This window comes from Eleginops maclovinus, chromosome 20 (genome assembly GCF_036324505.1).
Source record: "Eleginops maclovinus isolate JMC-PN-2008 ecotype Puerto Natales chromosome 20, JC_Emac_rtc_rv5, whole genome shotgun sequence".
Taxonomy (NCBI): Eukaryota; Metazoa; Chordata; class Actinopteri; order Perciformes; family Eleginopidae; genus Eleginops; species Eleginops maclovinus.
Genome location: NC_086368.1, coordinates 3,535,754 through 3,558,956, shown reverse-complemented (window position 1 = coordinate 3,558,956; position 23,203 = coordinate 3,535,754). Strand labels below are relative to the sequence as shown.

At 39.5% G+C, this 23,203-nt stretch overlaps 1 protein-coding gene across 2 annotated transcripts in view; it reads right to left on the bottom strand.

Moving 5' to 3' along the window:
* Window positions 1-21,246, bottom strand: part of mtmr14 (myotubularin related protein 14) — a 39,926-nt gene extending 18,680 nt beyond the window's left edge. For both annotated transcript variants that reach the window (XM_063910390.1, XM_063910391.1), the window contains exons 1-13: window positions 20,418-21,246; window positions 19,453-19,601; window positions 17,941-18,049; window positions 16,691-16,766; window positions 11,775-11,835; window positions 11,500-11,622; window positions 8,139-8,212; window positions 7,556-7,626; window positions 7,396-7,470; window positions 5,971-6,037; window positions 4,530-4,615; window positions 4,108-4,184; window positions 1,993-2,029 (exon numbers count right to left, since the gene is read on the bottom strand). In XM_063910390.1, the coding sequence (XP_063766460.1) occupies window positions 1,993-2,029; window positions 4,108-4,184; window positions 4,530-4,615; window positions 5,971-6,037; window positions 7,396-7,470; window positions 7,556-7,626; window positions 8,139-8,212; window positions 11,500-11,622; window positions 11,775-11,835; window positions 16,691-16,766; window positions 17,941-18,049; window positions 19,453-19,601; window positions 20,418-20,552 (1,140 nt within the window). In that variant the 5' untranslated portion in view covers window positions 20,553-21,246. The remainder of the gene's footprint in view (window positions 1-1,992; window positions 2,030-4,107; window positions 4,185-4,529; window positions 4,616-5,970; window positions 6,038-7,395; window positions 7,471-7,555; window positions 7,627-8,138; window positions 8,213-11,499; window positions 11,623-11,774; window positions 11,836-16,690; window positions 16,767-17,940; window positions 18,050-19,452; window positions 19,602-20,417) is intronic.
* Between the last annotated feature and the right edge of the window lie 1,957 nt (window positions 21,247-23,203).

Below are 23,203 nucleotides of genomic sequence, written 5' to 3'. Positions count from 1 at the left end.
AGTAATCCTTCATCTTCTTCTGAAGCCGTTTGCTCAGGTCATATACAAAGGACATTCTTTTCTCTCACCATCAACCACAATAATTATGAAATGTGACTCTTGGTGAAAATACAAAGGTAAAACCGCTCTGCTATGAGAGCATCATTAGCTTCTACTGCCTCCAGCTTTTCTTTCAATAGGTAACCTTTTTCTTGGTGCCCTCTGAAGAGATGACACAACTTCATCCTTAAAGCTGCAACTTCCTGTAGAGGTAGATCCCAGTTTAACTGGGATTCCTTTAACTTCTAATTAAAGTTTGTTCAAGAAAAATTTGTCAGTGTCTTTATATGATCGCTGTACTGAGACACTCATTTGGTCTGGGATTTCAAAACATTTTTTTTGTGCTAACATACAGTGGGGCAAAAAAGTATTTAGTCAGCCACCAATTGTGCAAGTTCTCCCATTTAAAAAGATGAGAGAGGCCTGTAATTTTTATCATAGGTATACCTCAACTATGAGAGACAAAATGAGAAAAGAAATCCAGGAAATCACATTGTAGGATTTTTAAAGAATTTATTTTCAAATGATTGTGGAAAATAAGTATTTGGTCAATAACAAAAGTTCATCTCAATACTTTGTTATATACCCTTTGTTGGCAATGACAGAGGTCAAACGTTTTCTGTAAGTCTTCACAAGGTTTCCACACACTGTTGCTGGTATTTTGGCCCATTCCTCCATGCAGATCTCCTCTAAAGCAGTGATGTTTTGGGGCTGTCGCTGGGCAACACGGACTTTCAACTCCCTCCAAAGATTTTCTATGGGGTTGAGATCTGGAGACTGGCTAGGCCACTCCAGGACCTTGAAATGCTTCTTACGAAGCCACTCCTTCGTTGCCCTGGCGGTGTGTTTGGGATCATTGTCATGCTGAAAGACCCAGCCACGCTTCATCTTCAGTGCCCTTGCTGATGGAAGGAGGTTTTCACTCAAAATCTCACGATACATGGCCCCATTCATTCTTTCCTTTACACGGATCAGTCGTCCTGGTCCCTTTGCAGAAAAACAGCCCCAAAGCATGATGTTTCCACCCCCATGCTTCACAGTAGGTATGGTGTTCTTTGGATGCAACTCTGCATTCTTTCTCCTCCAAACACGACGAGTTGAGTTTTTACCAAAAAGTTCTATTTTGGTTTCATCTGACCATATGACATTCTCCCAATCCTCTTCTGGATCATCCAAATGCCCTCTAGCAAACTTCAGACGGGCCTGGACATGTACTGGCTTAAGCAGGGGGACACGTCTGGAACTGCAGGATTTAAGTCCCTGGCGGCGTAGTGTGTTGCTGATGGTAGCCTCTGTTACTTTGGTCCCAGCTCTCTGCAGGTCATTCACTAGGTCCCCCCGTGTGGTTCTGGGATTTTTGCTCACCGTTCTTGTGATCATTTTGACCCCACGGGGTGAGATCTTGCGTGGAGCCCCAGATCGAGGGAGATTAGCAGTGGTCTTGTATGTCTTCCATTTTCTAATAATTGCTCCCACAGTTGATTTCTTCACACCAAGCTGCTTACCTATTGCAGATTCAGTTTTCCCAGCCTGATGCAGGTCTACAATTTAGTCTCTGGTCTCCTTTGACAGCTCTTTGGTCTTGGCCATAGTGGAGTTTGGAGTATGACTGTTTGAGGTTGTGGACAGGTGTCTTTTATACTGATAACGAGTTCAAAAAGGTGCCATTAATACAGGTAAGGAGTGGAGGACAGAGGAGCCTCTTAAAGAAGAAGCTACAGGTCTGTGAGAGCCAGAAATCTTGCTTGTTTGTAGGTGACCAAATACTTATTTTACCGAGGAATTTACCAATTAATTCATTAAAAATCAGACAATGTGATTTCCTGGATTGTTTCCCACATTCTGTCTCTCATAGTTGAAGTGTACCTATGATGCCAGTCTTTTTTTCTGTAAATACAAGTTATATAAACATAATCGTAGAAAGAAATATAAACTTTATTAGGATAAACGTACCTCCTCCCCTTTGGAGAGTCGATCTGGCAGCATATGACTGGAAACAGACAGAGGGAAATGTTCTGTGTTATATGCCAGCTGCATCTTATTCAGGACAAAAACCCAACACACCCCCTTGTTGTGCATGTGAAGATGCATGATATAAAGTTCACACAGTAAGGTATCCTGGAAATAAATCCTAGTATTAATAAATGGTATTAGAGAAGTGAGATCCTATGATGAATCACAAATTGCTTCTAAAGGAACACGTTTGACAGGGAGCTCTGTGGTACCCAGAGGGACCGAGCCCTTGTAACACTTTCTCTTGTTTCATTTCTCAGAGAATTGGTAGAATAGTATGGGGGCGGCAGAACAGTTCTCAAGAGTTGCTATCAGTAAATGTCAGCAAGTAAATCAAAACTCTCTGGAAAGATATGACATTTTTTTAATTAAGGAGAACTGACCCTTTAATTCAGCCACTCCAGGCATTAGTAAGGGAGATCACTGGCTGTGCTTAAGGGAATTATAGGAACAAGATTTGCTTCTTCTTTTTCCTCTTTATCGTAAGACTAGTTGTTACAGGCTTCATCTTCCTTTTGCTCCCTCTCTTCTGCTTTTGTGGAGGTGCTCATTTCCCATATTTACAAGGAAGACTGGAGCAGAAAGGAGCCATCTGTCTTTGCTTTCCTGACTTTCCTGATCACAACTCAGTTGGTTAGTTACTTTTCCCTTTATTTTGTAGTTAACTTATTGTTTCTTTTAAAAAGTCCGACAGAACAACCATTACATCACGCAGTTTATCTATGTTAGGTGCAAAACTATGCAATGGTCTTAACCAACCTCTCTCAAATGTTAACTGTCTTAAACAACTCAAATCAAGATTCAGAAGTATTTTGTTAACGGACTACTCAAATTAACAAAACATGTGTATACAGTAACCAGCTGCTGTTTTTGTTCAATTTGTCATTTGGTCATTGTGCTTGTTGTTTACCTTAAAAAAATGATATGGATTAATGACAATGATGATGACGGTAATGATGCTAATAGTAATTATAATTATAATCATGATGGCTATATCATGATTATCTTAATGATCAGTTTATATAAAAACAGGATTAGAAATTATACTGTGTTGTTATCTGAACATGGACTTGTAGGAATTCATTTTGTACGTTATTATTTTATTTTCACCCTGGAAACTGGGTGTATGTATTTACATATGTATGTGTACGTATATATTGCTGTTTTGTTTATTTGTGTGTGTATTTAAATACTGATTTATCTATTTTTCTTTATCCTGCATCTGGATGACTAACGGGAGGGCTACTTTCTGTATAAGCTATGCTTTCTGCCCTCCCGCTTCTACTAATTTTGTTTGTCTGTCGGATTCAGAAAGTGCCTGTACTTATATTGTAATAATAGAATTTTTAAAAAAAAGAATGACCTGGTAGTCAGGGATTTCATGGTTTTGTTTGTACGTTTAGATTCCTTACAGTTTAGGAAACGGACTCCTTTCTTCTTGTGGTTGAACACTGCTGATCAAATGACTTGTTCAGAAAGGGGTTAGTGTTAGGGTTCTCTTGAGAGTGATGTTTTTGACAGTGATTACAGCTACTCAGTGCCACAGACGGTGTGTATGGCCTTGATAGAGGGCAACAGAATGATTGGACTACACTTCAAATAACCTGGCATGATTAATTTGTAACCGCTGAGGAGAAGATCCCTCTCACACACCTTCTGCTGTACAAATGTCTTCAGGGTCTGGGCCAGCCTCTGAGGTATCTCTCCATGGCAGAGAGGGCTTTTTACAAGACTCCCTCAGATGAGCTCTAATTGGTCACATCATGCTGTTAATAAGGAAAGGAGAAGCCCAGGAGAGGGTGGTGTGTGTGTGTAGATAAAATATGTGGTCAACAGCTAAGCCAGAGTCGTCTTAATGTCTCATGTTGTCCCGGCTCCCCTTTCCCACTGCTCCATTAACCTATTTTCAATTACGCATTACAGAAAAAGCACGGGTGTCAGAGATGTTGCAAATGCCCCTCTAAAGTATTTATAGGGGCTAATGCGCTGTGACTTACGGCTCACCATGAACTCATGAAATTATGATAGTGTTGTTGTAAATGATCATTTTTTTACCCGAAGAGGAACCAGTCGTAAGCGATGGTCAGATACAGGATCTCTGCCGGCTGCAGGCTGGCGTGCACGGCGCCGTCCTGTGGAAACAACATGACGAGAATGAGCTCAAACATCTTGCGTTACATTAAACCCCAGGAGCCAATCACGCACATGCAGCTCCAACAAGCAAACTGCATGTATTATTCTGTGTGAAAAGGACTCCGTAGGTGGTCTCTGGTTCATCAGAAGATTCCAGTATGGACCCATCTCCAGAAAGGCATTACATATTTATGACATGTATTTTAATAAAGATGAATACAGAGGAGGCTGATTAAAGGCCATGTTTGAAATGAGTATGTGGGGAGGAACGAATGAGGAGAGTGCTGGGTGACACCGGGGGAGAGAGATGAAAAGACAGAAGGAGGACGGACAGGAGGACTTACTGCCCACAGGGAGAGCCTGAGCAGGGACACAAACAGAGGCGTCCGGTCCCAGCCTGATATGCAGTGCACCAGGAGGCCGCTGTCATCTGAAACACACAACGCCACTTTAAACATCACCAGCCTCACTGTGGGGGGGGGGGGCGTTAGAGGACTGCTTTGTGTGGGTGCAATTGTTAGGTTTTGGTTCTTGTTAGTGTAGTGTAGCTTTCCTCTCTTTATGCAGTAAAAGGTTCTGTGTTGGTTTTATAACATTCATTATGTTTGTGTGCATTTTACTAACCTCATTTAATAAAGATTCTTTACAACAGAATTACTTTTACATTTTCATTAGTTATAGTATTGTATATGTATCTTTTGCACTAATGTATCACTTAATTTATTCATCACCTAACCAAGAGTTAGTTAGAACATTGCATTTCAATCAGTTCAATACAGGTTCATCTTAATCTTAGATTTAAAGAGGACGTTCAGTATATCAGTATGTAGTCTCTCTCTGGGACATGTCTCCATGCTTTAATGTTCAGAAAGCTCTTTATTTTTCTCATACTGCCTGTGCTGCAGCACCGCTTTTCACCCTCTGTCTGAAACCAGAGCCCAGCCTGCTCTGATTGGTGAATTGGCCAGATCTGTTGTGGTTGGTCAACCGCTTAGAGATGTCCCACCCCTTAGCCTATCACATAACATTTGTTGGAGCGCTATCCAATAGAAGCCCAAGTGTTACAGAGTGATGTCATTACTTTACAGAAGTTAGACTCCTTAAGACTTTTTGATGCCACTGTGAACAATGAACAATTCTGGCCGTTAAAGGATGAGGCATATGGTAAATTATTCTTTAGAAAATACATGTTAGCAATTGTTTTGAGATTTTATATTACAATATTACTAACGAAACATTCATGAAATCCTCCTTCCAATGTCCAAAGCATTTATAAGACTTATTGAAAGACTGAGTTCAGACATCAGACGGTAAACTATGCTAGAATATGTCCATCTTCTTAAGGTATTAACAGTTGTTGCTCTGGGCCATAGCAATACCCCAACATTTAAAAGAGGTTAATTAAAGGAAACATAACCACACACTTCCCATTATGTGGCTGCAACTAACGGTTATTTTCTCGACTGATTGAGTAAACATTTTGTTGTTAAAAACCCCATTACAATTTAGCAGAACCCTAGGCTACACTTTCAAATGTGTTCTTATTCCATCAGAAACTACTGACATTTAGTTTATTATCGTAGAATAACTTAAATAAGGTTGTTAAAGGAACGATTTGAACTTTAGTTTCTGATGGCTTAAAATGTGGCTTTTAGAATTCATTGCCTTAACTAATGATCAATAGAAGATAAATAAACAAATCCTGCGTTAGCTTCCTTTCACGCATTTTAACCCATGACAAAGTCACAATCCTAAACCTCAAGCTACGTCACAAACACCACCCACCATCACTGTTGATGATGTGGAGCAGCATCTTCAGGTAGTTCTGGGTCTGCTCCACCAGGTCCCACGACTGAGAAACACACAAGTAGACAGAAGACGATCCGTGATAAACACACTTAATGGAAGAATCTTGTAAATGTATAATATAATGTTATATAATATAGAAAGTAAAAAATAACAATAAATCAAGTTAATTTCTTTGACAAAAGAAGAGAAATGGGAGAGGAAAACAACACAAAACATTACTGATGACCCTCTGGTTAGACCATTAAGGTACGCATGAGAATTAATGATGTATCCTTATCATTTTATCATATCTTCTATATTTCTTTCTCTTTCTCCTCTGATTTGTTGAATGGTATTTTATAAGCTTTAGTTTTAACTTTATCCTATTTCAGGGGGTTTTATAGAAAATATATTATGAAGGCGATAACGTCACTTCCGATCAAAACTATGACCCCACCCACTTTCCGGTGAAAATACTGCATCAGAGCGAAGCGAAAATAATAGTTCCTTCATGTCTTAAAGCTGCTGGGTCATATATTGCACCTCAAACAACAAATAAATCCAAAGTTACGTTTCTTTTACTTCCTCTACAGAAAAAAGGAGAGCAAAAGAAAGGATGCAATTCAGAAATCTCAGTTTAAGTGTAAGTCTGCTGCCTGCCACCCGGACACCATCCCCTGTTTATTCTTTATTTATGACACCATCTTCATATTTCTGGAGTCATTATACAGTTTTTAACGAACAGAAATATTGTCTTCTGGCATCACTTAACATTTGCCGGGGGAAATCTGATTGTGGTTTGAGGGCGCACGCTGTGAGTAAGAAGAGGCAGAGACCCTGATACCTGGTTTAGACTAAACCCTGATATTTAGTTGGGTTATTCCTGTAACAATAGGCTCAGTGTCTGATGCCGTCAGCTGGTTTCACTTTAAATTAAATTAAAACCAAAGCTGTCAAATCTTCCAGTTATATTTGATTTATTATTCAAATGAAAAGCATGTTAAAAAGATTCTATTGTTTTATGCTTGTGAATGGAATAATATACTGATGTTCCCCAGTGTTGAATAACAGCGCCTGCATTGATTTAGATCAATTAATCACAAAACTCAATTCATTAGACTCCATTTTAATTGCCTGACAGCCATTATACCCAACACAAGTCCCCATCTTATTTTATAAACTTCTCTAAAGTTCAGCCTAACATATGATATTGTTTTGGTTCCTGAATTCACGTTTTGTGGGATATAACAATGTGTGTGTGAGTCAGTGAGGTTTAAAGCTCCCCGGATGTGAAGCATGACTAAAGCACTTTACCGGTTGGACAACAGATGGCACTGACAGACCACAGATAAGAGAGAGCAGAAGTGAGTCACAGCTGGTAGAGTGGAGGCACCAGAGGGAATACATTAGAAGAAGAGTAACCTGGTATCGAGTCCAGTCGATGTTCAAGTTCTGAGTAAAGCCCAGTGGGATTGTCAAAGGAGCGTCCACATAGTCCTGTGAGTGGAGACAGTCATCAGATGAATAAATCAGAGCTGAGCTGCAGTACAGTGAGAGTACACACTCACTACCGCCTCTGTACCTGATTCCAGTTGAACACCAGACCCTCTGCAGTGTAGTCTCTGTCTTTGTAGTCCTTAAAAAACTCACACCCTGAAACAGCAACACATTCAGCACATTAAGTCAGGAGTGAAACTCAAGCTACAGAATGTGGTCCTGTTCTTTAAAATCTGAATGATAAACTGTCTACTTTGTATTTTTGAGGTCTAGCTGAAGGCAACAATGTCGAAAATGAAGACATCTGAGAGAGTCAATTATTCTGACACAAGAGGACAGTTTGCACACAATTCTATGGCTTTCAAAATTGTGATCAGTGAGATGTGCCTGGTTCCCTGTAAAAGATATTTCAGTCATTTTCACAATGGCTTTCGGATTCCTCTAAATCATATGATCATGAAGCAAGGTTAACTGTAATTTCTGCTCCTTTCTCTTATGTGCAGGACTTCTATTACAGTTTTCTTATTATACAGGTCTTCTAGTAGTCGTATTAATTAGCTCACAGCTACTGTAAGTTCTCTGTGTCTGCATTCAACTCATAACTGCTGATAAACAGTATTTGACTGGACAATTCCAGTGAAGTGACAGAGTAGTGACTGGTAGTTTACCTGGGTAAGGCACAGAGAGCAGGGTGAAGTCTGCATAGCGTTGGGCCTTGTCCGCCTTCTCAGAGGACGTCACACTGCGGGGGAGAAACACAGTGAGCATTCATGGGCACTACAGTATATTAATAACACTTCCATATCATACAGAGACCTGTGTTTGGCCATCAGTCAGGTTGCGAAATTTGACTAATTTTATGATAACGATATACAGTGCTCAGCGTAAATCAGTACACCCCCTTTGAAAAGTAACATTTTAAACAATATCTCAATGAACACAAAAACTATTTCCAAAATGTTGACTAGACTAAGTTTAATACAACATCTGTTTAACTTATAAAATGAATGTAAGGTTAATTATATATCTTAGATTACACATGTTTCTGTTTCACTCAAATAAGGGCGATGCAAAAATGAGTACACCCCACAACAAAAACTACTACATCTAGTTCTTTGTTTGGCCTCCATGAGTTTTAATGACAGCACCAAGTCTTCTAGGCATGGAATGAACAAGTTGGAAACATTTTGCTACATCAATCTTTTTCCATTCTTCAAGAATGACCTCTGTTAGAGACCGGATGCTGGATGGAGAGGGATGCTCAACTTGTCTCTTCAGAATTCCCCATAGGTGTTCAATTGGGTTCAGATCAGGAGACATACTTGGCCTCTGAATCACTTTCATCCTGTTCTTCTTCAGAAATCCCACAGTGGCCTTAGATGTGTGTTTAGGATCTTTGTCATGTTGGAAAAGTGCATGACGATTAAGGGCACGGAGTGATGGTAGCATCTTCTCTTTCAGTATAGAGCAGTTCATCTGTGAATTCAGGATTTTCTTCGACCCTTCTCATCAGAAGACGCTCCTGTCGGTGTGTTAACCTCCGAAGACGACCTGGACGTCTCTGTGAGATGGTTGCAGTTCCATCTTTTTAAAGTTTTTGTACCGCTTTATTCTGACTGATAAGTAAAGCTCTGCTGATCTTCTTGTACCCTTCACCTTTGCAGAGTAAAGAAATGGTTTTCTTTCTCTTCCATGTGGTGCCATTGCTAACAACATGAAATGGGAAGGGGTTTTCTTTAAGTAACACCCTTTTATAGTCAGCTGTCTGCTGGACACCTGTGTAATGAGTAATTAAGACTCACCTGTGGTTGATTATTGTTCAATTAGACATTTGTAGTCTAAAATGTAGCTCTGCTCCAGAGACTTTCAGTGGGGTGTTTTCATTTTGGCATCGCCCTTATTTTGAGTAAAACTGAAAACTGTGTAATGTAAGTTATATTATTAACCTTACTTTCATGTTATAAGTTAAACAGATGTTATATTAAACTTGGAAATTGTTTTTGTGTTCATTGAGATATTGTTTAAAATGTTACTTTTCAAAGGGGGTGTACTCATTTACGCTGAGCACTGTATGAGGACGTGACCATCTTTGCATCAATATTCTGATTCATCATTGAAAGATACATTTAATGATCATGGTGTGATTTTTTTTATGAGGATCTGTGCTAAACAAGTCTGTTTTTTTAAGTCTTTGTAATATTGTTTTTACGTGTGGATATCTCTTCAGCTCCACCATACTTAATTGAAAATAGTATTTAAATACATATTTAGCCTTTAGCAAATATTGTGCCTGCTGCGATTTGAACATTGGACTCAACTGTATATATTCTTTTTACTCTCATGCTGGTTTATTCTATTCTATTTTGAGATGTTTATATTTTTAGATTCTAATTATGTGCGATGCCGTTTTGTTTTATGCTGCTGCAACGCAAACATTTCCCAGATTGGGATTAATAAAGTACCTCTTATCTTATCTTGTGATGAGTTGTTTCAAAGCTTTAGTAGAATCTATATTTATTTTGGCCCATACGCACTGAGCTGAGCTTCTTGCCTTAATAGTTGCTGTTTTCTTGTAATAGTCTGTCATTCATATATACCATACAGGAAATATAGCTCTGGAAAAACTAAGAGAACACTGAAAAATGATCTCTTTATAGGACTAAAATGAACAATGCTGTGCTATTCTCTGAACCACCGACAACTTTTCCCCCAAATCCCAAACAGAAATATTGGCATTGAGAAAATGTCTTTGCAGAAAATGAAAACTAGTCAACTAACCAAATATATATGCACTGGTTTCAGACCTTGAATAATAATAATGCAAACAAAAAGATGACATTCATTTGCAAAAATACATTATTATAATATAATAAATAATGTATTTTCTCGCCGCCTTAGGTCATTTGGGGCGAGTGAAAAATGATTCTGTTGTTCTTTACATCTGTGATTTTGTCTATTCTAAAAACTGCTCCACCTGTTAAAAATCTGCTCAAAGATTGTTGGTCAACCCAGTCAGAGACTTTATGAGTCAGCATATCATAACAACTTAGCAAGGCTAAGCAACTAAACATCATCTCTGACCCAGAGAGCATGTTCTGGACAGCGAATATGAACTGCTGCCATCTAATCGGAGAAACAGGGTCCCGCGATTGAATCAAGTCAGACTGAAGCACTCCTTTGTGCACCAGTCAATCCTCACAGTAAACACAGAGCTAAATCCCAGATCAATTTCACGCTAAAGGGTCTTTGAGCACGTTTCTCTCAGTGATCGTGATGTTATGTTCAATGTTTGTTATTTCGTGTATTATGTCTTGATATTTGTCCTTGTTGACGTTGAAAATGGAGCTGCTGTTAAGCAAGTCAAATTTCAGACATGATCTGTCCATTAAAGTATTATCGTATTGAATTGTTGTAACCAAGGAAGAGTTTATAAATCAATCTTTGGTGGATTAACCAGATCTACAATCCCAGCTTTTATGTGTCCTGTTCCTGGAGGAAGATTCATGCAGTTTGGCTTTCTTTGATGACTTGTGAACCTCCATTATTATCTTGATGATTCCTGAGGTTTGTAAATTAACCAGGTCAGTCAAATGTTCATATTGTTTCATGCCATCCCTTACATCTTTTTTTAGTTTGTCCTAGTATTTTCACTGCTCTTCTAACCATTCTCTCAGCATTTTCAGTCAACGAATGTGTGAGAAATACTACCAGTAAGATCTGTTCCACATGTAACAGATGATCAACAGCTACAGCGGATTAACCTCTATAATACCAAGAACCCTGTGACAATGATTACCAAGCTCTGTGTGTATACAAAGCAGGAGACAATGAGAGCAAATCTGAAGCATCCCAGCTTCAACACAATCACAGCACACTGTAGACAGCCAGTGTACATTAACGGCCAAATCTGCAGAAACAAGGAGCCAACACACAGGGACCGAGTCTGCAGTCAAGAGCCTGTCAGGAAGCGTCTTTCTACAACATGCAGAGGAAACAGGGATCTAGATCTCAGCCACTGCTGTTCCTTACTTTAGCCCAAACTTGACCTTCTTGTTCTCCACCATCAGGTCACAGATGTAGCGGACTGAGAGGTAGCGTAGCAGCTTAATATCGTGGCCTCGGACTTTGTCAAAGAGCTGCGAGTCCCCGTTCCTGAGGAGGAGGGAAGGAGCGGAGAAGGAGAGCGAGATTATTAGATGAATGGACGTTCTCTGGGTAGATGTTTTACTTTGATGAGAAGTTTTTCAGTCAGCAACCATCGGGCTCATTCTTGTTGTCAGTGATTAGCCATGTCATGTGGTTACCTGACTGCACTGTCATCCTCTGGAACCTCCTCAGACTCTGTCCACGTGTCATCAGTGCCCCCTGAAAAACAGAAGCATACAGGAAGTCAATCCAAGTGGAGCTCATGACAAGCCACAAACTGTAAATCACTCCAACTTACAAATATTGTTAGAGCTGCACGATTTGAATATATTGATATATTGGAGGGATTTTCGTTTTTGCATCAACATCCTCATTATACTTAAAATATATTATTATATATAATTTGGATCACGGTTTGATTTTGTTAAACACTGTACCAAACAAACAGATATTTGAAGTCCATAGAAAGTAATTTGTATGACGGGACATGCAGCATTGTGTTCAAAATGTGCCAGTTTCATGCAGTTTCTTTTATATGCATACTGACTGGCTATTTTAACATTTCATTTGTGTTGTAAGACAGTTGTATAAATACAATTTATTTGAAAGTTCACGTTTTTATCCTGAACTTTGAAAAATACAATGATGTACTCAAACTAAAAATAAGTATTTAAAATATATCTTTTTAGGTTGAATATTATTTTGATTCAGTTCAGCAGATTTTGGGAATACAATATTTATTTTCATATTTCACTTTTAAACATATTTTGATGTTTGAATCCTTATTTTTTCAGTTGCAGATTTTATGTTTTCAGATCCAAAATGATTCTTTTTTCAGTTTCAAATCTTAGGGGCTTACCAAGAATAGCTTGGCATCCTAAGTGACAGCCCTCCCTCTGTCAAGTTGCCTTCATGGATCTTAGGTAGCGCGAGAAATATAACTCAATACTTTCTATTGTGGTGTATCACTATACACAACACTACCGTGACTGGTGGTAAACCAAACTGATACAAGCGTCAAAGTTCCGTTAAGCAAGCTGTTGAGCATCGTAGTTGGTAACAATTGCGGTATAAGAGCAATAAGCTGTTCCAGCCATGGAGCCTGCAGGTTGCTGTGGTGGACCTGACGCTATCGCAAAAGCCAAGCCAACATTATGCTGCGTTCACGGAGATACGTGGAAGTGGAGAAGGGAAACTCATAATTGTGAATACGTAATTTCTAGTGCTGTCAAAGTTAACGCGTTATATGGCGATTCATTTTAAACATTTAATGCATTAAAAAAATGTAACGCAATTAACGTGGTTTAGTTTACTTCTTGTGGCGGCTGACCCATAAACTTTGGTCCCGTGCGAGGGGCAAACAGCGGAAACATCTATCCTACCTTAAGGAGAGTCTATGGCGGAAAGATGGATAAGGACGGACTTTTAGGGGGAAAGTTTCATTTGAAAAAGTTGCCCGACGGCTCGTTGGACAAAACCAAGGCAATTTGCACAGTTTGCAAAGCCGAATTTAATTACCACAGAAGTAACAGGTCTTTAGCATATCACCTCAAAGCAAAACACCCTGCTGAAATTACCTCCACGGGACCGCGCCAGTCTACACTACAGGAGTGTGGCACTCGTGGGCGAATAACCAAACCTGTAAGTGAAAAGTTAAACAACTCCTTGGTTACTTGGATAGTTAAAAACTGCCGCCCAGTTAGCACAGTAGAGGATGATGGACTGAGAGAAGTAATTTGTGTTGCATCGGGAGATACCTCTTATAATTTACCCTCGAGAGGAACCATCGTGTCAAGAATACACACGTTGTATGAGGATGAGAGGGCAAAGCGGACGAACATGCTTGATCCAGCAAAGCACATCGCTGTCACAGGTGACCACTGGACGTCTGTCAACAACGATAATTATTTGGGCGTCACGGCGCATTTCATTGATCAAGACTGGACTCTGCAGTCGTTTGCACTTACTGTGAGTAAAACCGAGGAGCGACATTATGCCGAGGCATGTGCTAACCATTTTCTGGATGTTGCAAACGAATGGGAAATCAAGGAAAGGTTGACCACACTCGGCACTGACAGTGCTCGTAACATGGTAGCTGCCGCGAGGCTACTTCCATTTGAACACCTGCCTTGCATGGCCCACTCTCTGCAAAGAACGGTCACAGTCTCACTTAAGTGAGAAAGTGTTCTGGCCAAATGTCGCAAGATTGTCTGGCACTTTAAGCATAGTCCATCTAACGCTCAGGAATTAAACGAACAGCAAGTTGCACAGACTTAAGCAAGAATCACTTGCTCAGGACGTTGCAACAAGATGGAATTCTACGCTGGAGATGGTAAAGAGGATGCAGAGAAACAAATCTCCACTGACCACTACTCTGGTGCAGCAAAAGAGCAAGGTTGCCATGTTGACTGACCAGGAGCTTGTCAAACTGCAAAAGCTCTCTCTCTCTCTCTCTGTGTTGTTAATAAAGATGTACTGAAATGTTTAACACCTTGTGCTTTCCATTGCAGATATGTGACTGAACTGCTGGGGGGAGAGCAGTATGTCTCCTGTTCAGTGGTCTTGCCAGCCTTATGCCACTTGTTCAGAGTTATGGAGCCCTCGGACGATGATCCAGTTTATGTTCTGAGGTTCAAGAAGGCCTTTACTACAGACCTAGCTCAACGGAAGAATAGCACCAACCTCAAATGGCTGAAGATCACTACTGCCCTTGACCCTAGGTTTAAAGACCTTAAGTGCCTTCTAAAAGATGAAAGGAGTGAGGTGTGGGCTTTAGTACGTGACCTGATGATGAAAGAGACATGTGCAGAACAACAACCTGCTGAGACAACAGAGTAGCCATCACCAAAGAAGAGGAGGAGGAGGATGTCCATGGTGCTGTGTTCTTCTGATTCAGATGACGAGGAGGAGTCCATAGAGCATTGTCTGGATCGCTACAAAACAGAGCCAAAAATGGACATAGAGGCGTGTCCACTACAATGGTGGTCAAAGAGAGAGGGAGCACATGCCAGGCTGGCACCCATTGCACGCAAGTACCTGTCAACCCCTGGAAGCACAGTGCCTTGTGAGAGGTTGTTCTCACTCTCAGGTCACATCACTCAAAAGAAGCGAGCTTCTTTGTCCCCTGATAACGTAAACAAAGTCTGCCTCAGCAACTGGCTGAATGTAAAGAAGGACTAAGTAAATTATGTCTATGGAGTGAAAAATGTTCAATGTTCTGAATTATGTTTTGTATTTGCACTGTGCATATGTGCACCTTAAGCCATTAAAATGGTCTTTGAATTTAAATATACTTTCTCTGTGTTTATTCTACATTAATTTGATGATTGATTTTACATTAATATATATTCATTATAAGCTTCAGTCTTAAGTAGAAAAATGCAATTCATTTATAGTAATAAAGTAAGTAATTTCACATTCTAGCACAGTTTATTGCCCTTATACCGCGATTGTTGCCAACTACGAGGCTCAACAGCTCGCTTAACGGAACTTTGATGCTGGTATCAGTTTTTTTTACCATCAATCACGGGAGTATTGTGTAGAGAAAGTGTTGAGTTATGTTTCTTGCGCTACCCAACATCCATGAAGGCAACATGAGAGAGGCAGGGCTGTCACTCAGGATGCCAAACTACTTTTGGTAAGCCCCGCCCCCCAAGCAACATCAGTGCCACTAGTTTGAAAGCCGAAAAAAAAGGATCTGAAAGCGAAAAAAGATCTGAAGGCGGAAAAAGATCTGAAACCTAAAAAAACTGATTTGAAACTGAAATAAAAATTGTTTTGAATCTGAAAACGTAACATTTGCAACTGAAAAAAATAAGGATTCAAACATCAAAATATGTTTAAAAGTGAAATATGAAAATAAATATTTTATTCCCAAAAACGGCTGAACTGAATCAAAATAATATCCACCCTAAAATACTTTAATACTTTAAATACTTATTTTTAGTTTGAATACATCACTGTATTTTTCAAAGTTCAGGATAAAAACTTGAACTTTCAAATAAATTGTATTTTTTTGAATGATCAAAACTTGTGACCCTGATATAGGTCCATATATATCAGGATTAACCCCACACATATGAGATTTGTAAGCCTTTTGAAACTAGCAACAACCACAAAAACAATTGGAGGCTCACTGCTCTGTGCCATCTAATGAATCCTTTTCCCATTTGCTTTTTCCATACTGATCATCGGAGTAATTGCTGAGGTCATACCACATTGTAGCCAGTCCCTCAGAAACACGAGCAGTTCGGTTAGATGACCCGACAGCTGACTCAAAATGTCCCCTGCCGGATGGTTCCTGTTCTCAAATCTAAGATGGTTTGCTTTTCTTGGCTTTACATAAGAGTGACAAGAATTATGTTGGTTGTTTGACTGTTGCTTCAAGAAAACATTTAATCAGGTCCTCTTGTTTTTTAGGATATCATGACTGTATCCATGTTCTGATGTTTAGTTGAACAAACAATAAAGTAAATCTAAACAGATTAACTGATGATGAAGATAGTCATTTTGCATTACAGGTCCAAAGTGAAACGCTGATCTGTTAGCAGATTTTTGGTGGGAATTTGTGGTTTGGATATACATTTCTTTTTGCCATCTTTTTGAGTGTCTGATTATCTGGCTACTGTTTCTGATATCAAATCATCCTCGGATATACTGTTTATGAAGACGATGGGAATGATGGCTACAGTAAAAAGAAAGAAGAAGTGATGCTTTATAAAAACCTTTATTAGCTTCTTAACCACAAATCACATCCAGAACAGACTATGGTGTTTTACATTTCTGAATGTCAGAGGCGAGAAGAGAGAGACGATCTTTCAAAGTAAATGTTTGGTTTATTGCCCTTTTATATTATATTATATTTATATTACAGTGTGTGGCAGAAAGACACATTTCTTCATGTGGGGGCTTCAGAGTGAAGCTAACCTCCAGTCAGGTTTGACAGCAGCTGCAGCTTCAGAGAGCACAGGAGGAACTGCAACCTCCCCCATGTAAAATATGGCAGCCACAACTTCCCCTGCTTAGGCTAAACTTAATTCAAACATGTGTATGCATGAGTGTGTGTGTGTAGTACCTGAGAAGATGTAGTTGTAGCCTGTGCGTCCATACAGCTCTCCCCATCCTGCCAGAGTGGACGACCGGCATATATGCTGCAGGAATAACAATACTTACTGACTGTATGACTCATACTAGCATGTTGTTACAATAATGCCTAACCATACAGAAAAGAGGAAGGAAAAATCTGCTAATTTCAGTCTGAGAAGCGAGAACACTGGAAAGTACAAAAAAATAAAAACATCATTTAAAACAGCAAACAGGTTTCTGTTCATATTTCAAACATATCCACAGCATACATCAAAGTACCTGGATTAAATAGAGTCTGCAGCACTGTAGGCACACAGTGTGTCGCACTTATTATATCCTGTAACATCATATCATATATTCATTTATCTGTGTCGGATTCTGGAGCCGTATGGTGCTGTGCCAGTCAGAGTCATGCACTTACATTCTCACAGCCTGTAACGTACACTGTAGGGGATTATAAAATAGGAATACACGCTAGATTAACTCTTGAAAGATATTTTGATTTATATTTTTGGGGCTCTTAAGTCCATTACACACTTGGGTTGCAGCTCGTAGACTAAAAGTGAGAAATGGTCCCACACGTAATGTTTTTACACTGAACTTCAACATGATTAACGATATAGAGGGATCATTTTTGCATTATTATTTTAAATATAAGTTCTAAAATATATGTTTTAAACATCACGTTTAATTTTTTAAGACGATCTGTACCAAATAAAGATATTTAAGGACATCTATAGAATATGATTTGTAGGCCGGGACTCTGTAGCTCCAGAATTTTTCATTTTCAATAATATTCACAAACATTTTGCGTTCTGCGATTTGACTATTGCTACTATTCAATCCTCACTGGTATCATTGTCCATGATTTACTGTATTTTTTCTGCTTTTATTTTACATTTTTTATTTGATTTTTTAATTGTTTTAGTTTAACCTATTTCATAATTTCTTGTCAGTTTACTTCAAGGGAATTTTACTCTAGGATCACTGTTGATGTTTTCGATTGTTCTCTATTTAATTTAATATTGTTGTTATGTTGTCTTCTTCTTCTGTAAAGCACTTTGGGCTGCTTTGTGCATGAAGGTGCTATACAAATAACATTTATTATTGTTATTACCCTAGCCCATATTGCAACTTAGATTCATGCTCTGTTAATTGTGTAGCCCTCATACACAATATAATTATTTTAGTAATTGGTAGCAGAAACCCTTAGTGAGGGCAGCTGGTTTAGAGCAGTACCTTGCCGTTGTAGAGGATGACCGGACAGACGAACCTCCCTCTGCAGCGAGCCAACTTACTGCGGTTCACCAGGTCCTGCAGCTTACTGATGTGTACCGCGCTCTCAAACCTGCACACACACACAAACATACACCAGCATGGGTTATTCATCAGTCTTTCCTCTTTATCATTTAAATGTCACTTAAAGCAACACGCTGCTGAAACCTCTACAATCAGATAATCAATAGTGCTCATCAGTTGAAGGAGGTTACACATGGGACATTCAGCTCTTAAGGACCATTGATTATTACATTACATTAACCGGTTCATCTTTACTGCTCGCTGCTATGTTGGCCATGAAAACACAAACACTGGAATGATTATCTGAAGGGTTGAAGAGGGTGCATTCAAAAGACCTCATGATCATCTAAGGTAATTAACACAGTGTTAAAATGATTTGCGTCAAAATCCGCATTTCTACGTAACTTTGTGACCTCTGAACAGTAAAACACATGGACAAGATCACAATAGCTTTAACTGCATCAGGATCTGGTGGGAAGTGGGCACACAGAGGTTAATGGGAAGAGCTGTGTTGTTTGAGTCTGTGGTTACAGAAAAAGTTCAAAAGAGCTGTAGTTGCTTTGTGACACTTATACTCTCTATAAAAGTTTAAATAGTACATTTTAAATCCTTTTAATATTTTGCTGTTTCTATTGTCAGACAACTGAATGAGTTTAACCTAGTGTAACCCTGGCCCACTAGCACTAGATTTACCTAAACAAGCAGTGTAACCATGGTAAAATGATTATATAACTTTCTTTGGATGGCACTTTGCTCAAGGTGTTTTACAACATGGCGCAGATCATAATTAAAACAGAACAAGAAATCCAATTCAGGTCAAACGTTAAAAACGTTTTGCACAAATTCAGCATAATAACATCATATAAAAAGTCAAGGAACACAAGGAGGAAAGAAAAGGTATAATAAAAAAAAATAATAAAATAATGATCCAAAAGTTCACAACTCAGTAAAACAAAGGAAAACAATATAACTGTCTTAATAATATTTCTGGAATTGTAAGTAATGCTACAAATGTGTTGATATTTTTTTTGTGGGATACAGACTATGAAATGAAAACATGAGGAGGAAAAAAGTTCTGTGCGCATGAGGGATTTGCCAAATAAGCCTTTTTTAAACAGGTTATTATTAAAGCCTTTCTTGTGAATCAGGGTTTCCTCCTTTGTTTCAGCACAATTTCTATTTTCAGCACTACGCTGGAAAATGCTCTAACTGCATCAACAGCAGTGTGAAGTTAGGACTTATTGAATCACTGTAAATCATTCCAGATGTGACCTTGAGAGAATACCCCTCCCTCTCAGCAGCTTGATGTGAGCAGAGGGGCTGGAGATGAAGCCTGACCTTTGCTCTGCAGCAAGGTGAGCACGTTCAGAGTAGTGACGCAAACAAACAAGAGGGGAATTGGTAACTGAGTGGACTGAACTTTGGATCAGATAATGACTGGTGAGACGGTACCTGTCTCTCTCCGAATCTGTGCTTTCATACTCCAGGAACACGATCTGCCTGGGGTAATGCCCGCACACCTCTCCATTGGCGTTGTGGATGATGCTGTACTTGTAATCTCTGGCAAATAACTCCAGACAACGCTTCTCAATCGCTTCTACCTGAGGAGGAATAAAAACAAAGTTATAGTAGTGGCTTTAAAAGAGACAAAATTCTCCTTCTGGAAAATGACAGAACTTGGGAATTAGTTGTTTGAGATGATTAGACTATATGGGTAACCTATCAACCAGATATAACTGAAGCCCAGCTTCATCTCTGACTCTCATTGGCATTATTATAATAGACCGCAGATATAAATTTCATCAGGAAGCATTATACACTAGTAGCTCGATGACTGATTTTTTTTCAGCTATGGATCTATTGAGCACCTCTAAAAAATGATCCATACACTGTACATGCAGATGTAGCTGTTGGTGTGACTCGTGATGTCAAAGTAAGAAGCACACCACTCACCAGTTAGGTGAGTGTCACTTTACATTCAGGTGTGTCACTAAGCAGACTGTAGGTCAACAACAACAATAGCATGTTGGTGTTAAAAATGCCATCTATGAACTACCTTTTCAATACAGAAAACTATATTTAATTATGAATGAAGAAACACCCGTAGTAATTCACTTTTTCAACAATAGCTAATCCATTTCCAATCCAAATGAAGTACAGCAGAGGGGTCACAACATCCACACAACCTGCTCCTCGTAAAAACATTTAGCGCAGATCGGATGATCAGCTCTATGTCGAACTGATCAGTGGTTCTTTAAGGTTGTAAAGAGGAAATAAATCACTACTTGCAGAAGGCTATGTGTTGTTTGTCTAACGTACAAGGACACTTTAATTCCATTAATCCAGCATATCGATGACACAAGAGACAATGACCTGTTGTCAAGCAGCTAAAACACACTGAGTGATAACAATCTTACCCGAGGAGTGACTTCCTTTGCTCTGTACTGCATTTTGGAAAACAAATCTATCAAATCCGCTATTTCCTCGCTCTTTCTGGCCGACAGCGCAGAGGCTGCGAAGCCGCCGGCCAGGGAAGGGGAGGCGGCCATCATAGCGCCACGACCCGCGGTGGTGGCCTCTAGCCGAACTCGACCTCCTTCAAACACCGCAGAGCCTTGTCCTAAGGAACGGGAAGGCCGACCAGGCCATCCCTTCCCAGCCAGCTTCTTCCTGACTGCCCGCTTGAGGGGGCCAGAGCCGGGGAGTCCTCTTGAATTCAGGGCACCGGCGAGCTGTTCCACTCTCCTAACACAACCCGTCAGCTATCCCACGCAGCCGGCCACTCACACCGCGGCGGGGACTGCTGCTGCCTCCGGAGTACGGCCAGCTAACAGGCTAGTTCAGCTTAGCTTTGTGGTTTCCGTTTACTTATATCTCCATGAACTCAGGTAAACAATTTCAGACGTGTGTAGTCCTCCACATCACCGCTTCTTTGTTTGCAATTGCAACATGAGGTGAAGCGATGACCGAGTCTCGACACCGCCAAACGCTCACTGAACTCCGGTCAGCTGGAGTCAGGAAAGTCCCAGGTTCCTCCCAGGCCTGCTCACGTTTCCTCAATGTCACGTCTTCATGCCTCCTTAGTAACCATGGCCATGAAGATACAAGGAATAAAGTTATACAGTAGTCAACCCTGTAGCTGCAGAATCTCAGTCCTGTAGCTACGTATGTTGTTGTGAAAGAAATCCCCAGCAGTGCAGAGTGGTGTTGCAATCTGTGTACTACAGTCTGAAGGGACGACAGGCGGTAAACAGGAAGCTGAGATAACCACGTGACACAGTCATCTCCCCCTTTAAATGACGTGTGTTGTTTATCAGCGAGGTCTCTGCTGATTTTTCGGACTGACGGTAAGCAGCCACACGTTGTTTACCCTGAGTCTTCTTTAGTGCTGCAAACACAGTCCTTTTACTAAAGGGAACTCATCCTTGGCCACATTAAATAACAATTCTTACTCCAACATTCCCTAATCCACTTTGTCAAATTGGTTGTAACTTACTTAAATAAAAATATTCAGGGTGCCCAGAAATGGTAAAACAAGCAATACATGTAGACATCGTTCTTTATTAAAGAAAAGAATAAAGCAAATGTGGCTCAGAAGATACATTCTTAATTTACTGGCTCTTCTCCTTGCCCCAAAAGTTATAAAAAAAAGAAAGAGAAACATTTATTTAGTTGTGTGTTTGATCAGAAACAAGAGCAAACACACTCAGTGACACTTCTAGTGGGAGAAAATGTAATAATTTACATCTATGGAAATACTCAAGTCAATAACCTCATCCCATTAACATATGTATACGTTTTCACTTCAGAATCATACACATTCTGCATTATGTTGTACTCCCCCTTTTACTATTAAATGTAATGTATTTCTCAAACGAAATTGGTGGTTTGTTTCACTAATTAAATGTTGTTTTTGTCTTGTTTTAAACACTTCCTTCCCAATGCCAGATGGGGGTGCTAATTTGCAGATGTATTTAGCTTCTTGTTTATTTGGATGTTGCAGCAGTACAGAACAGAAAGGTGTATATTAGTATGTTTCCACATTCATCTGCTGGAGCAGGATAGTTTTTCTGTGCTCGCCTTAGTTCTCAGTATCCCCTGAATACATCAGACGGACTTTGTAACATCAACAACATTTCCTAAATTGGGATGAATGTAGTATATTTTTTCTAATCGTAACACAGTAACAGCAGTGTTAGCTGACAAGAATGAAGAGGGAACCAGAACCCTGCAGGGAACAAACAAAGATATTTTTAAACACCTACATAATCATTGATTGATCAATGAGGAAGGTAGAGAACTTGTGCTTTTATATGGGTCCTGTTATGCATATTTTCAGGTTTCATTATTGTAGTTAGTGTCTCTTCTGGGACATGTCTCCATGCTTTAATGTTCAAAAACTCTTTATTTTTCTCATACTGCCTGTGCTGCAGCACCTCTTTTCACCCTCTGTCTGAAACTAGAGCCCAGTCTGCTCTGATTGGTTAGCTGGCCAGCTCTGTTGTGAGTGGTCGACTGCTTAGAAAGGTCCCGCTCCTTACATACAATGTGTTGGAGCGCGAGCCAATGGAATCACAAGGGTTACAAAGTGATGTCAGTATGTTACTGAAGTAAACAAAGAAGTCAAATGGATACGTTTCAGGCAGGAATAGTGTGGGAGCGAAACTCCATGCAGACCATTTACATGCAAAGAAACTTAAAGAACACACTATGGGAGAGGGGAAACCCCAACAAATATAATTGGATCTCTTTAACATAATTTTTGTCAGAATCAGAAAACCATTTTTTTTGTCCCACGGCGAGGAAATAGTTTTTCAACAAAATGACAATGCAGATACAAAGGTAGAAAAGTCAGTATACTAACATATTTTAAAAAGACTAAATATGATTTGTAGTTGAAGTTGTTTTTAATGTAACAGGGGATCTTTCAGTTTGCATTATTGTAAACAAATAGTATCTGTTTTTTGTATTGTTTTTATGGTATATCATGGGAATGTTTATTTAAAACTATGATTGTGACAATAACTTAAAATAAATTAAATAGACAGAACTTTTTTCTTGTATTAACTAGTGATGCATTTGTCAAATTCCATGCAGCAGAACCAGAGATATTTAATGTTGTATAATTGCCTAGTCAAAACTTTGTGCCTACGTTACCCAAAATGCATCTCATCCTCTGAGTGATTGAGAAGGGGTCCAGCTG